The 14,643-nt window shown below is 43.9% G+C and overlaps 1 protein-coding gene across 1 annotated transcript; it reads right to left on the minus strand.

Annotated features, from left to right (window-relative positions):
• Positions 1-4,909: 4,909 nt before the first annotated feature.
• NEUROD1 (neuronal differentiation 1) lies at positions 4,910-5,980 on the minus strand. Its single transcript, XM_007083883.3, has one exon. It carries the CDS (start codon positions 5,978-5,980, stop codon positions 4,910-4,912), a length of 1,071 nt encoding a protein of 356 aa, XP_007083945.1.
• Between the last annotated feature and the right edge of the window lie 8,663 nt (positions 5,981-14,643).

The following is a 14,643-nucleotide window of genomic DNA, read 5'->3' on the forward strand; positions in this document are numbered from 1 at the left end:
CTACATGTTATTTTACAAGTGAATCCATCCCTTTGGATTGCTCTATACCTGAGGATCTATAAAAATGATTATTGTCACTCCCCACTTACCTCTATATTAGCAAGGCAAATAGCACAGTAATGTTTCGATGGCCACATCCACATTTAATGTATCTGAAGGCTTAGTCCAGCATTAACATAATACTCTGCATTTTAAGATATTTTAAAATCAGCAATTTAAACAGAAGTCCCCCAGAGGCTGTGGTCTTGTCTTGTCAATGCCACTAGTTTGGTTACCCAGCTAATTCCATCAGAGTCATTGAACCAAGTGTTAGTGTGTGTGAAGAGTCTATGAGTCAATTGCCAGCACAAAATTCTTCCTGACATGGGAAGGCAGATGATCTCAACTTTTCAGTGCATACAGCACAAATTTCTAGTTGAATGGTTCTTGACAATAGTGTCCTCTGAAACATAATGCCTGGCAAGGAGCCAATGATTATGCCACCATACAAATCACTGTGTATCTGACGCCAGAATGCCTCTGTGCAATGGTAGCAACAAGAGTTCTCAGTCCTGGTGTTCCACAAGATGTTATATTGGCTCCTTTATTCTTTATCAGACCCTGGAATTAAAGATTTTATTTAGACAGTTTTTAGGAAATGAATGGTGGAGGGAGATGAAAAGGGAAGAGAGGAGGTTGTAGTGTACTTTAAGAAGAGCTTTACTGTTTTACAATCCCCATTAGGACAAAATCGGCTTATGTTGGAAGCCTAGTTTTATTAACTGTTTAATAGATATTTTCACTTTGAATCTCTTGTTTAATTATAGAACTAAAATAGCTTAGTTCAAACTGTTAGCTAATGATCCATATATCATTTTAGTAATTGCTAGCTTCTTTCAGAAATGCATTAATTTTGTAAGAATTATAGACTTTCGAGTGTAAAAACACGGGGAGTTTTTTAAGATTAATACATTAGAACATTTACAATTTGTTTCAAATGTTACTTTACTGTACCATATTAGAAACCTAAAATTACCAAAATATTCTTAAGATACTATGATCCTTCATTTTAATTTTCATTTAACTGTATTTTTTGGATTAAAAGTAGATAGATCATACTCTATGAATGCAGTTGGTAATGTAAATGAAATCTAAGTTATGCAGTGTTCTATTCAAAAGGAATTATGCACTGGTTAAAATATTTAGCTAAATTTCATTTCCCACTGTGAAATTGTCTACTGATTTTAAACACCATTTTTTTTTCTGGAAATAACTCTTTAGAACATTTTCACATTAAGTAAGTAGATCTAAGCATCTTATTTGATAGGAATAGTAATTGCCCAAGACGAAGGAACACATAAAACCCTAAATGTTACTCATAACAAGCAACACTAAAAAACATTTTTTTTCCCACGAAGCCAAAGTCACCAGTGTTTCTTCTTTTTGGCTGGTTTTACACTTAGTAAAATATTTTCTTTTCTTATAAGCTAGATATAGGCATTAGCCAATTATAAAAACCGTGTCTCTTTTAAACATTGGTAGCAATTCAAAAAGAAAAGAAAAAGATAATTGAAAAGGTTTCTTGTGGTTTGAAAATGCCTTCCAAATATTCATTAAACATTTAAGTGAGTAAATTTGTAGAATATGTTTCTGACATTGGCACTGGTTCTGTGGTATTTCTCTGATCAGATGGAAGTGCTGTGTGTTATGCAGAGTGCATTCAGTTCATTCATGCATAAACAATATCATTTTCATAAATTAAAACCTCCCCTGCAGAAGGAACATCTGTGCCTGCCTTTGAATAAAAGATGGTGGCATGTGAGTTACTCCTTGACTGACTGAAAGAATCCTTATGTTTTAGAATGAAGTTATATAGGAAAAATTGAAGGAAAAAAAAACCTAACTTACAGTCTGAATTTCTACCTTACATACAAATATGTACATATATATATATATATATATCCACAGTATAGATTTCCTTGCTTGTAGTCTTAAAAGCTGGAATCCTTAAAATGCATTCTCTAACTATTTCTTCTGTTTACTAAAGCAACAGATTTTGGTTTGCATGAAGATGTATAATTTTAATTATAGGTGAAATTGAGCTGCTGAATAGATCACATCAGATCTGAATGTTCACTTCATGGTCTCCTAGGCTGGAAGGCTGACAATGTTCAGATATCATATCAGTATTATGTCTCATAAAGTAAGAACAGTGAGAGCAATCCTAGAAGCAACAGCTTGATTTCAAAATAACAACTCTGATTCACTTGGAATGAGATTATTGCATTTTGGATAAAGTTGAGACTAACTTAAAAGTATTTCTGTCATGTGATGAAGGCTGATGGAAAACATGTTAAAATGATATATTTTAAATTGAACTCAAACATTTTTTAATGTTGAAATATTCCTTACTGCTACTGTCACAGCTTGACATAGCCCCATTGGCAATGTTATTAGTATGGCTAATTGTTCCCGTCCATTAGATTACTCACATTTTTCTGGAGCAGTTTGCTAAATGAGGTCAGCTTTCTGGAACCCCTAAATCACCAATGAGAAGGAGATTAAAGGAACAAGCTTGGGAAGAGAGGTAGTCATCCAATGTGGCATCCGAATCAGAGGAGGAACAATGGAGTTACTAATGACAGTAATCAGAGCACCATGGTAGAGCCAGGGCACAAGTGCCAAAATGTTATTCCCTAGGAAGCATTCCTGTCAGTCAGTACATCCAGAGGAAGAGAAATGCCAAACTTTTTTTTTTTTTTAGTGGACTTAACAATGGACAGAGTCATCTGTAAGTTTTTCCACTGAGTTGTATTTAGTGTTCCAAAAAAGGGAAGGGACACAATTGTATCATCCTATAATATATTATACTACAAATAGTATGTTCTTGAACACAAATAACTCACTATCATTTTCTCCTGGAAAAAAAATTTTGAAATCATCACAGGATGTTCATCAAAAAATTACAAAGTGCCACTTCTTCTTGGATTCTTTAAATTAATTAAATCATTTCCTCCTGGCATTTTCTAAAGGTATTTAACTTTCTTTTGGGTTATTCCTGGTTTGCAATCCAGTACTATATTGCATGCTGCTATTGTATAGTGCTGGTTTGCAAAGTGCAATGGTACTGTGATAGTACTGATTTTCAATTCAGTTCGGGAAAATATACAGATAATAAAGCACTAAGAAAATGGTAAAGTTTTCTTATGTATTTTTAAATATATAGACAGACTAAGGGCGCTTGTTTGCGTCTCCTTGTTATAATTAACTAAATACCCCTTTTTAAAAAATAGGAAAAATCATAATACAATCATTTAAAAGAATAAAACCCAAAAAGCTGAAAGTGAAGATACTTAAAACAAAGAAAAATGAAAACCCAACTGTTTGTCTCTCCACCCCACCCCCCAGCCTCATATTCCATGTAATGAAATATGAGTTGGTTCTTTCATTATCTACAAAAGCTGGTGACTCCCTAAACAAGATCAACAGACTGGAGACTATGCTAAAGTAAACTTTTATTTTATTCTACAAATAGCATTTAGTTTTAATTCAGTGAATAAAGCATCTATTATGCTTAGGAATTATTTATACTTTAAAAAATCACTTTAAGAAGGAATGCAACAATTGGTCAGATTTTCAATACTAGTTTATTGCAACTGGATGAGTGTTTTCTAAATTGTGCATTACACCATAATATACAGGATTACAAACAAGATTACAGTACAGATCGATTCCAGTGGTACCAGTATCACATCTCAAACAGCACTTATTCTGGACTGCATTTTACATGCAATAGCTATTGTTCTAATTATGAATTAAATGGTTTGAATTTATTTAAGCTACTGTACTAATTGACTACAATAGGTATAAATCCCAACATTAACAACCTGATTAGATTTAGGCTCAGATTTATTACATGAATATATGACAAACCACCATTTGTGTGACTATGTATAAAATCATGCATTTATATTTTCTGGAAACATCAATAGCTTCAGATTCTTTGTAAAATCATGGAATGCAAATGAGTAAAAGACTAAAAATAAACAGTGCAAATTGTATGTGATAGTCAAGCAGCTTTTGATTTAAAGAAGGGTATGTTGGCATTTGTTTATAATATGTATATACAAGCTTGTGCAAGTAATGTATTGAATTGATATGTTTTGATAGGGACTAAATCTCTTTTTTTTCATCCTCTTAAGAGTTGTGGATCTGGTTTTTTTTTTTTAAGGAGAGGGAAAGACTTTAAAGTGAAATGAATTGCTCAAATTGTGCAATTTTTTTTTTTTTTTTACAATTAGAGAGGAAAGAAGTGCTAAGGCAACACAATAACTTTCTAAGCACTTTTCTGCTGGTTTAAATTAGTTAAATTATTTTGTATAAATTAGATATAATTCTACCTTTCTGATATGTATAAAAATTGATGAAGCTGCATGGTTTTAAAATAGGAAATCCACATTATAAAAAGTCATTAAAAATTCTGTACAAAATCACAACAAAATAATTCAGCATGGGAAAGGTAACAAGTAGTAAAATGCTGGTTGAAAAATATATATTTATATATATTTTAATTGGCCCGTTACTAGTTTAAAAATTGCATAGATCCTAATTATTGCTTGTGATTTTGTTATCCCGATCAGATAATTAATATGATCTGAAAACAGCTACACCAAATTTGTGGTGTTTTTTTTTTTAACCATATTACTTTTTTAAAATAGAAGAGCTATAGAAAATAATACATAAGGTGAACAGGAACTTTGATCCCCTGTTTCTTCCAAAGGCAGTAACGACAATAAATACATATATCACTTGAAGCTTGGAGTATTTGCACTTTGCAGCAATAGTACCCAAAGGGCTGCCTTTTGTAAACACCACAGTCACTGTAAGCACAGTGGGTACGTTTCCCGGGGATGGTGAAACTGACGTGCCTCTAATCGTGAAAGATGGCATTGAGCTGGGCACTCATGACTCGCTCATGATGTGAATGGCTATCGAAAGACATGATATTGTCTATAGGGATCTCGCAGCGAGGGGCAGCGGCGCCCGAGAAGATTGATCCGTGGCTTTGGGCCCCTGCCAAGGTCGCTGCAGGATAGTGCATGGTAAAGGCATAATTTTTCTCAAACTCGGCGGACGGTTCGTGTTTGAAAGAGAAGTTGCCATTGATACTGAGCGGCGGGCTGAGGGGTCCGTCAAAGGAAGGGCTGGTGCAATCAGTCAGGGGGCTTTCAAAGAAGGGCTCCAGAGCAGCGCTGTAGGCGTGCGGCGGTGGCTTAACGTGGAAGACATGGGAGCTGTCCATGGTACCATAGGGCGGGCTGGGCAGCCCCGGCGACTGGTAAGAGTAGGGGTGCACAGGGAAGGAAGCGCTGGCGGTAGGCAGGTGCGGAGGCATATCCTGGTTCTGCTCAGGCAGGAAAGTCCGAGGATTAAGCTGCAGGCAGCCGGCAACCAGGTTGGTGGTGGGCTGAGATAAGCCCTTGCAGAGAGTCTGTACGAAGGAGACCAGATCAGGGCTTTTGCCCGAACGCAGGATCTCCGACAGAGCCCAGATGTAGTTCTTGGCCAGGCGCAGCGTCTCGATTTTGGACAGCTTCTGCGTCTTGGAATAGCAGGGCACCACCTTGCGCAGGTTGTCCAGAGCCGCGTTTAGCCCGTGCATGCGGTTCCGCTCCCGGGCGTTGGCCTTCATGCGCCTTAGCTTAAAACGCTCCAGGCGTGCCTTGGTCATCTTCTTCTTTTTGGGGCCCCGTCTCTTGGGCTTTTGATCGTCGTCCTCCTCTTCCTCTTCTTCCTCCTCTTCCAGATCTTCGTCTTCGTCCTCCTCCTCTCCCCCGTTCCTAAGTGAGTCCTCTTCCGCGTTCATGGCTTCGAGGTCGTCCTCCTTCTTGTCTGCCTCGTGCTCCTCGTCCTGAGAACTGAGACATTCGTCTGTCCAGCTGGGAGGACCCTGGGGCTGAGGCTCGCCCATCAGCCCGCTCTCGCTGTAAGATTTGGTCATGTTTCAATTTCCTACATTCAACAGGGGGCGGGGGGGGGGAGAGGAACAGAAAGAAAAGGAGAAAAATGCTACATTTACAAACTACCTGTGCCTTCAGCTACCACTCCCTACCTAACTTTATAGAAATCCATGTAAAGAGAAGTACCAGCTCATTACAAAATGGATGCCCCTAAGGAAAAGTTAAATGGCTTGTTTTATAATGGCGTGTGTGTGCCCCACTGGCATACAGGAGACAGGGCAGGGCTGGAGGTGGGGGAGAGAGTAAATATATGTGTATGTGCACTCCTGTGTGTATGTTTTCTAACGATTGGCAAAAGTGTGTTTATGGTGATTATGTAGCAGGATGATATGCACGAAAAGGAGCAAATGTTTCACTACTTCATGGTTATCTGCATGAGTTCAAAGTCACAATCCACACACAAAAAATGATGACTTTGAAAATTGCAATTCTGTTTGTTCCCTTCTCTTCCCTGGCTTCTTGGCACTTAGCGATTACAGTTAAGAGACATTACGTAATTTACTCACGGTGGCAGTGATTTTTAAGACGATTATACTAACCGGAGACTGAAGAGCAAATTCATGGTGGAGAAAAAGTAGTTTCCATCAAATTATTTCACCATCAACGAAACATTTGGCAACAAAAGTGGGCAGGGGTCTTGCATGCCACCCTCGCCTTTCTTTTCTCGCCTCCCAACACTACCCCTCTGCTGAATTTCCACCTTGTACAAAAGCACTAGCTATATGGCCAGGGCTGGGGGCACCGCACAGAGCACCCTTCCATGTGCTTGGGATCAGGTGCGGAAGGCTCTTCTCTAATAAACAGCCCATTGAAATAGCCGCCCGCTCTTTTATTGGGGCTTTTCAAAGTTCGCCTCAAACCTCTTTTTAAAAGATTGGGTAATTATAATGGTCAGCGATTGGCAATAGTGAAGTTGCCGCTTCTAATAAAGAAAATAAAAAGCCTTTAGTGAGACAACTGAATTTCTGGCTTCTGCAGTGGCTGCTAGGGACTTGGCTGCCTCTGGAGCAGTAACAGGTAGCAGGAGTTGGTTCCTCTCCCTTTCTCCACCTTTTTTCACTTTCTCAACTAAACTATCTCTCAACACAATTATTTCTCAGGATGTGTGTACCAAGGTATCCATGTCCCTTTTATGCACTGAAAAAATAACTTGGCACTTCCAATGCGCACAAAATACATGCACACAAAACACATCTGGTAACAAGGGCTTTTCTTTTTTTCTTTTTACTTATTGGAAGAAGTGAGAAAGTGAAGTAGTTATTTGCTTTCAGGACTTTGAAATCACTACTAGCAAATAATCAGAGTTACTGTGCGTTATTTTTTTTTTAATTCAAAATAGCTCCTATAATTTCCCCTCAAAACCAGAACACTAACACATTTTTTTCTTTTTCTTTTTCTTTTCTTTTCTTTTTTGTTAGAAAGCATGCGGTGGGTATTTGAGTAAGGCAAGTCGAAATGTGTTAGTACTTGCGGGCAATCTAGGGGAGGAATACCCGCTTCAATACACATACACGCGCTCGCAAACGCACACGTTCAGAATATGTGTAGGTACATCCGGTCTTCAATTACTGCTTTTATTCCCAAACAAAAACGAAAGGGTTGTAATTACCTGCAGTTGTTAGTAGGTCCTGAGTGATGGTCTCATAACCCTGGGGCCTCCGGATGCCGTGCCTTCTGCGTGGGGCGAATTCCTCGTGTCCCCGCCGCGCGGGCGCTCAGGTTATATAGCCGGGTTGGTGATGCTGAGCGCAGGCGGGGCCCGGGAGCCGAGCGGCTAGCAGGTCCCTGCGTCCCGCGTCTGCGCACGCGTCCAGGCTGAGCGCTCTCTTCCGCCCGCCCCTTCAGCCTCGCTCCTCTCCCACCCTCCTCCAATTCCAGCTCCCCACTCCCCCACCCCTACCCCCGCCCCATCTCCTTCCTCCCCGGCATGCGCCATATGGTCTTCCCGGTCCAGCCAGGAGCCGGGAACCACGTGACCTGCCCATTTGTATGCCGCGGAGCGCTCCATTCCGGCCCCTTTGTGGCCAGAAGAAAGTGGCCCATCTGTCGCCAGTTAGAGACTCCGCGGACCTGTTTTTACCCGCAGGAGAGATTAACCCTTTCAGGCGGCAGAAGGGAGAGGGGGCAAGGGGGGAGGGGAATTGAGGGAAGGGAGCGGGAAAGCTAACGTAGACTGGGTTTAGATCGGAGTGAGTGGCCTGCGTAGGGGCGGGAAGTAGGGCGGAGGTGAAAGAGGCCGAAGCCTGGAGACTGAGGCGCTCAGTGAAGCGTCCTGACTCCGTAGGATGCCGCGCCCAGACATTGGCTTTCTGAGCACCAAGACTTTCTGCCCTCTCTTAGTTGTCCATCTCTTGGTTTCCCCCGCTTGGCAGACGCTTTGCTTATTGGCGCCAAAGGGTGGCTTCTCCTCTTCTCCATCAAACCCTTAAGAAAACGTACGCCATACAAAAACGGCCTGATCTGTGCACTCGGCTTTGATGCTAGTCCTCTAGCCTCTTTACCTGGATCACTCACTCCCAGCCTCTACAGTACCTGTCACTCTACCTCACCATACATGCAACCTGGCGTGCCCTCACCTTCAGCTGCCTCTGTCCCTGGAGACCCCTCAACACATCAACCTCCCTCCCCGCAGAGGTCCTTGTCCTCGGCGCAAGCTAGTCCACGCTCTCAGGCCTTGGCTCCTTTGGCCTTAGAGCTCTCGATGTGAAAGCTGGGGTATTCCTCTGATGCTTGGATTCTGCCTTTTAACCAAGGCCATTGGATTGTTGCAAAGGATGCCCTCATCCGATGCCTCTTGTTCCGTGCCACAGGCTGGCACTGCCCACTCTCAGGCCTGTAAATAGGTACTTGGTTCAGACAAGTCTTTTCAATGGGAGGATGCAATGGGCCTATGTTAAATATTTCTTCTCTCTCCTCTTTTTGGAGAGGGTTAATGGCCATGACTCCTCCAGACCTCAAAGACTCTGACTTGATGAGTCTTCACCTCCACCTTGCATGTCAGGCAAAGACCAGAGATTCCAGACTAATTCTGAGGGAGCCATATTTGTGTTTAAATGGCGATTCTTTATTTACTCGTTCCCACCAAGGCATGTTTTAGAATCATACATTATATATTACATCTTTTCCATTCCTTCGCCACCAGCTTCATCTCTAATCCTCCCTTAAGTAAACCCCTATCCCTCCCAGACCTGTAGCCCCCTGAAATGAATTTGTCGAACTTGGATTGCTTATTTAAAGGCAGTTGCTTTAAAAGCCCCTTGAGTTTGCAAACAGTGTCAGGGTTGAGAGGCTGAAGCTAGGTGCCTCTGGGAACCAGAGGGGGGACGCTGTGGAGAGGGGAAAAGGGTTCTATCGAAATCACCGGTGTCTGGAAGGCGGTGTATGCACCCTTCCCCATCCAGCACAAATCTGAAAGGGGGAAAAAGGGAGGGAGTGTGCGCCCTGACCCGCTGCGGAAAGCGTGACGTGAATTGTACTGAGTTTCCAAGAGAAGAGCTGTAGAGAGTCTTGCTTTTCTGCGTTCACTCGTCAGTGTACGAAGAGCACAGAGGAAGATAAAAGAATGCACCTAAGAACCTAGTCTCATTATTTACCCCTGCGCCATCTGTATCATCAGTGATGGGCTAAAACTCAAGGGGCATCGAAGTTACCCGCCTGAAGAGGCGGGTCCACGACACTGGAGGCCAGGCTGGACCAAGTGCTCCCTGCAATCCTGGCAGCCGCCCCATGGGCTAGCCCACCGTGCTGCTGGGATGTGGAACTCGAGCCCTAGTTCTTACTCCTCTGTCTTAGAGGAGCTTCAGGGGAAATGTTGGGGGAGGATGCAAGAGATGGCTCCAGCTGCCCGAAGACTTGGGGATGACCTAGGGGATCCCTCTTCCCCCTGGGTAGCAGAAACTTCCTCACTTTGCGACTTCCTGTGGAATGCAGGAGATTCTTGGTGGAACCAGATGTTCCAGGCGGGAAAGAACCCGGGTGTTTCTCCAGCCTGGACTCAAATTCGCAAAGTGCAAGAATTATTAGACGTGGTCCTTCCCTCTCCTTCTAATAAATTCACCCCTAATCCCACTGCCCGTTGTCTCCCCAGGCCTGGGAGTGTGTACAAAGAAAAGGCTACTCCGGGATGTTCCAGAATCCTGGCGAGGTTCGGTCTCACGGTGGCTCTCATTGAGCTTCCCTGCCCACAGAGCTTGGGTGCAAACCCTCCTCTGCGCGGGGAACGTCGATCCCCCAGCGAGGGAATTTTGGCGCCCAGAGAGTGTGGCTGGACCTTCCCCAGGCAGCAGCCGAGTAGTCAGGCGGGGAAGGGAGGAGTGCAGATTAGACCTAGATTAAAGTGCTTTTTGTTGAGAGGGGACAGCGCGAGAGAGTGGGGGCAGAGAAGAACGGTGGTGGTGGTAACGCTGGAAAAGGACGGACTGAGGCACAGTCGCCGACCCCGCCTCCTTATTTTCCTCTCCCTCTTTGGACTTTGTTTCGACAGTTGCACACTTTTCCCCTCCCGATTCCCTGAATTCTCGCCCCGTCTCTCTTCTCTGCCCGCGCTGCCGTTAGCGGTACTCCTCCAGCTCCGGTCCCCATTGGGCGCTGCAGGCTGCTGAGCGGCACGCGAACCGCACGCGCGGGTAACAAAAGCCGCTTTCATGACTCACTGCCCTCGAGCAATGCCCCAAATCTGTCGCCCCCCGGGTCCCCGCTTGGAGCGCGCGGCGCGGGCCGGGCGGTCCCGGCCGTTAAAGCGGCAGCAGGAGCGCCGGCGGGAAGGAGGGCGGGAGGATGCTTGTGGCTGGGGTCGGGGAGAGGGGGCTGTGGCCTGGGCGGGGACAATGGGGGGAGGGAGGCGTGTGCCACCGTGTACGGGAGGGGGATGGAAGGAGGCCTGTGGTCAGGATGAGGGGACTGAGAAGCGTGTAGCGGGCGGCGGGGGGTGGGGGTGGGGTGTTCAACGCTTTCGCGGGGCCTAGATAAAGAGCAGGGGCAGGACCGCGGTCCCCGGCGGTGACCTGTTTCTCGCGGAAACAGATGCTTGCTGCTTGCAAAGGGAGGCTTGCGTTCAATGAAAGACTCAAGTGTGGCTCGGGTGGCCCCACCGACCTCGAGTGGCCCTCGAGTCCTCTCCCTTCCCCTCCCAGGAAAGGGGTGTTCTGGCCTGAGCCTGTTCCAGAGGTGGGAGGTGGTGGGAGACTGAGAGGCGGGCGAGACCAGAGGGCACTGGGGCCGAAGAAGCCCTAGGGCAGAGAGCTGTACGTAGGTCTTTCAAAGGCCCGGCAGCTCAGAGGCCCTTGGGAAGCCAGAGGACAATGTTACGGGCTCCTTCCAGATCGCCGGCGCGGCGCCAGGTTTGTGCCTATGCCTCCAGGGAGGCCACTGGGCGCCTAGGTCCTGGCCAGAGGCTGGAGCTGCCCGGGCTCGACAGGCAGGCGGCGGGGGAAAGCCGGGAGCAAGAGAGAAGCTATTAAAATGCCTCGCCGTCGCCCCGAGCGCAAAACCCGTCCTCCCCAAATCTCCTGGGCTTGCGGCATAATCTTAATTAAGATAATTGATTCATATTGCACCTGCGAGAACGGAAAAAAAATTGATTCCAACCCCCAACCCCTCAAATCGCTTAGAGCTATTGGATGGAGCACAACGCGGCTGTGATTTGGGAAGTGATTTAGTACCGGGCTTCCCCAGCTCGGCCTGCCTGGGCTCTTTTATTTATTATTTACGTTCTCCTTGTCCCGCCGGGGCCTGGGTAGCTCCCCTCCTGGCGCCTGTAGGGCTCCAAGGGACTTCGTCTCTGATTTTCCGTCAGAAGTGAGGGGCTTTCCTTAAACCATCCAACACCCACATCCACAATGCGAAATCAAAGCAACTCTGAGCATTGTGGCAAGCGTAGGTCACCCACACGAATGCTCAAGGCCTGGCGCGTTAGATAAGCTATGTGTGTAAGTGTGCTTAAGCGTACAAGTGTGTGTGGATCTGAGTATGAGTGTATGAGATTGTGTGAATGAGCGTGTGCGATTGTATGTATGTGAATGAGTGTGTGAATGTATATGTGATGTGTCAGGGAGTGTGTCTGAGTTACGTGAGCGTAAATGTGGGTGAGTGTGTGCATGAGTGTGTGTGGGAGCTTCTGTTCTCAGGTGGGGAGGGCAAAAGGAGGGCGCGTGTCTGTTTTGTGAGCCTTGAGGAACAGCTTGAGGTCTAAAGGGGACCGCAGGGCTGGGTAGCTGACAAGCGCCTACTTTTGCCTTAAAAGAAAGCAACAAGCAAACAATCCCGAGTAAGTGGGTGTTGCTGTGGGTACCGAGAGCAGAGAAACACCGACGACGCCCTGAACAATGGCTGCTTCGGGGTTGGGGGAGGAGACCGGGCAAGTTCCTGGATTGCACAGAAGCCAGGCAAGCCAGGTTTAGAGCCCCAGGCAGCTTGTAGGAAAAATAGTTTCCTCAAGGTATCAGCACCGTGGACAATTCCCACTTCGCTGGCCTTGAAATTCGCGGTACTAAGATTCAAAAAAAAAAAAAAAAAAAAAAACAAAAAAAAACAAAAACAAAAACCAAACAAACAAAAAACCCTTTCAGCAGCTTTTGCTTTTTCCTATTTGCCTTCTTTCGCAAAAACATTGACCACCACATCTGAACTTTTAATGAGAGAGCCCTGTAAATCTGCGTTTAATTAGCCACCTTCTTTTCAGAATAAGTTTCCTGGAAAACTAGAAATCCAGGGAGGCGAGGGAAGGGCTTAAATTATCATTTGAGCTAGGGAGTCTGAAACAAAGAAATGATAGACTGAGTAACTTTGAGAAAGATAGTTGTGCTTATTTGCCACACAGCATGAAAATCAAAGTGAACTCTTAAATTTGCTGTGCACGGAAATAATAGAACATCTAAAAATATTTTTTTTAATTTTGCTTATATTGTATGAAGTGTACATTTTATTGATGATATAAATCTTTTTCCATCACCATCACCCTTTCAACTCTCAACTTATTTCATATTATAAACAATTTCTATTAAATTAATGGGGGAATAAACCAACTGAAGTTAAATGGCATTATTTACTCAGATTTGGTGAGTCACGTTATCTAAATACTGGATTTAGAATATTGTGTCTTAATACACATGATATCCAAAAATATACTGGGAAAAGTCTAGTAGAGATACAACTCAGAAGAACAAGCACCTTGGTGGTTTAAACATTTTAGAAACATATGCCACAAACCCCTCCCCCATTATTGATGTAATTTTAAAATGTCATTATTATTAGCAATCAAAATCCTTATAAAATATTCAGACTTTATTGAAATGGAAAATGCATTATTTTTGATCCAAGAATTTACACCTAGAGTCTCACTTTCTTTAAATGAAATGTTTCCTTTTTTCTTTAACAAATACATTTTCATATGAATTAAATATTGATAATTTGACCTTTTATGTCTCTAACTAATCAAAAGGGGGAAATTCCAAATGTAGATCTTGGAGTTTGGCCCTGGTGGGTCTTTCTGCTTGAGTAGGCACTGAGATTAAAGGAGTCAAACTTCCTCTTTCACTGCTCTCTCCTTGCACTAATTGCTTATGCAAAAAATGCAGATTTGTATTAATTAGTAACTCCACTGATTAGTTCTGTGGTATTTTCACATAATAAATCATGCTGCAGACATGAATTTTGGCACATCACCCAGTAGTGGCTCAGGCTGCAATACAGATTTCATATTAAAATAAAATCTCTGACTAAATCTACCTTTTTGATGCAGGTACTGTGAGCAGCCACCTGCTGGGAGCACCTGCCATGGGAAATTACTTTCATTCAGTGACAAGCCACTTTTGGGGCCCAACCAGGAGGATCTGATTATGAAGTTAGGCTCTAATAATAAATAAACAGATAAATAGTTAAACACATATATACATACCCAAATGACACAAATGTGCCTAAGCTCTAGGCATTTTACAATGATGTCATAAAAGGATCTACTTGTCATGGGAGTTGATTTAAAAACGACTTCCTAGGTTATGGATAAACACCTCAGTCTATTTTCCTCCTGTGAGATCTTTGCTCCTTAGTGAGATGGTCTGATCTGAGACTTTTATCACTCATACTCATTGGCTGGTTCCTTTCCTAAGCAGGCAAGCTAGTTTGTAAGAAAAATAGGCATCGGTAAAAAAAAGCATCGGGGGGAGGAGTATGAATGCTGAGAGTTATCTTGAAGGGAATTGGCCACCCCGGTGATCCTAACATATGGTGAGAAGCTGTGAGGTGAGGCATCCACAGTTGCCTGATGCAAGACACGTTTTCTTCTACCCATTTGTAACTATATGTGCTTCTACATAATTCTTTTTCTTTTCCTTGATGATGGTTTAATTTGATGAGGCAGATTACAGCCGATATTGCCAAGATTATAAATTAGACCCTGGCATCTGCTTTGCCCCACACTAACCCTTTACATGTTCTTGTTTTCTTGCTACTGGTGACACCTTTCCAAGTCCCCTCAGGTGCTCGAAGCACCTTTATACTCTTTCTGGTCCATGCTTATTGGTGAAAGGAATCTGTAAGTTCATACTTCTTAAGAGGTTAAAAGAGAGAGATGCTACTTAATTTGATGCCTCTACCTGGAGCACTTGCAAAGTAACAAGGTACAGCAAAAGAAAATGAGTACTTGGTA

This window comes from Panthera tigris, chromosome C1 (genome assembly GCF_018350195.1).
Source record: "Panthera tigris isolate Pti1 chromosome C1, P.tigris_Pti1_mat1.1, whole genome shotgun sequence".
Classification (NCBI taxonomy): Eukaryota; Metazoa; Chordata; class Mammalia; order Carnivora; family Felidae; genus Panthera; species Panthera tigris.

What these genes read in the sequence shown, in the direction of transcription:
- NEUROD1 (XM_007083883.3), bottom strand. Translation starts at nt 5,980, where the DNA reads ATGACCAAATCTTACAGCGAGAGCGGGCTGATGGGCGAGCCTCAGCCC.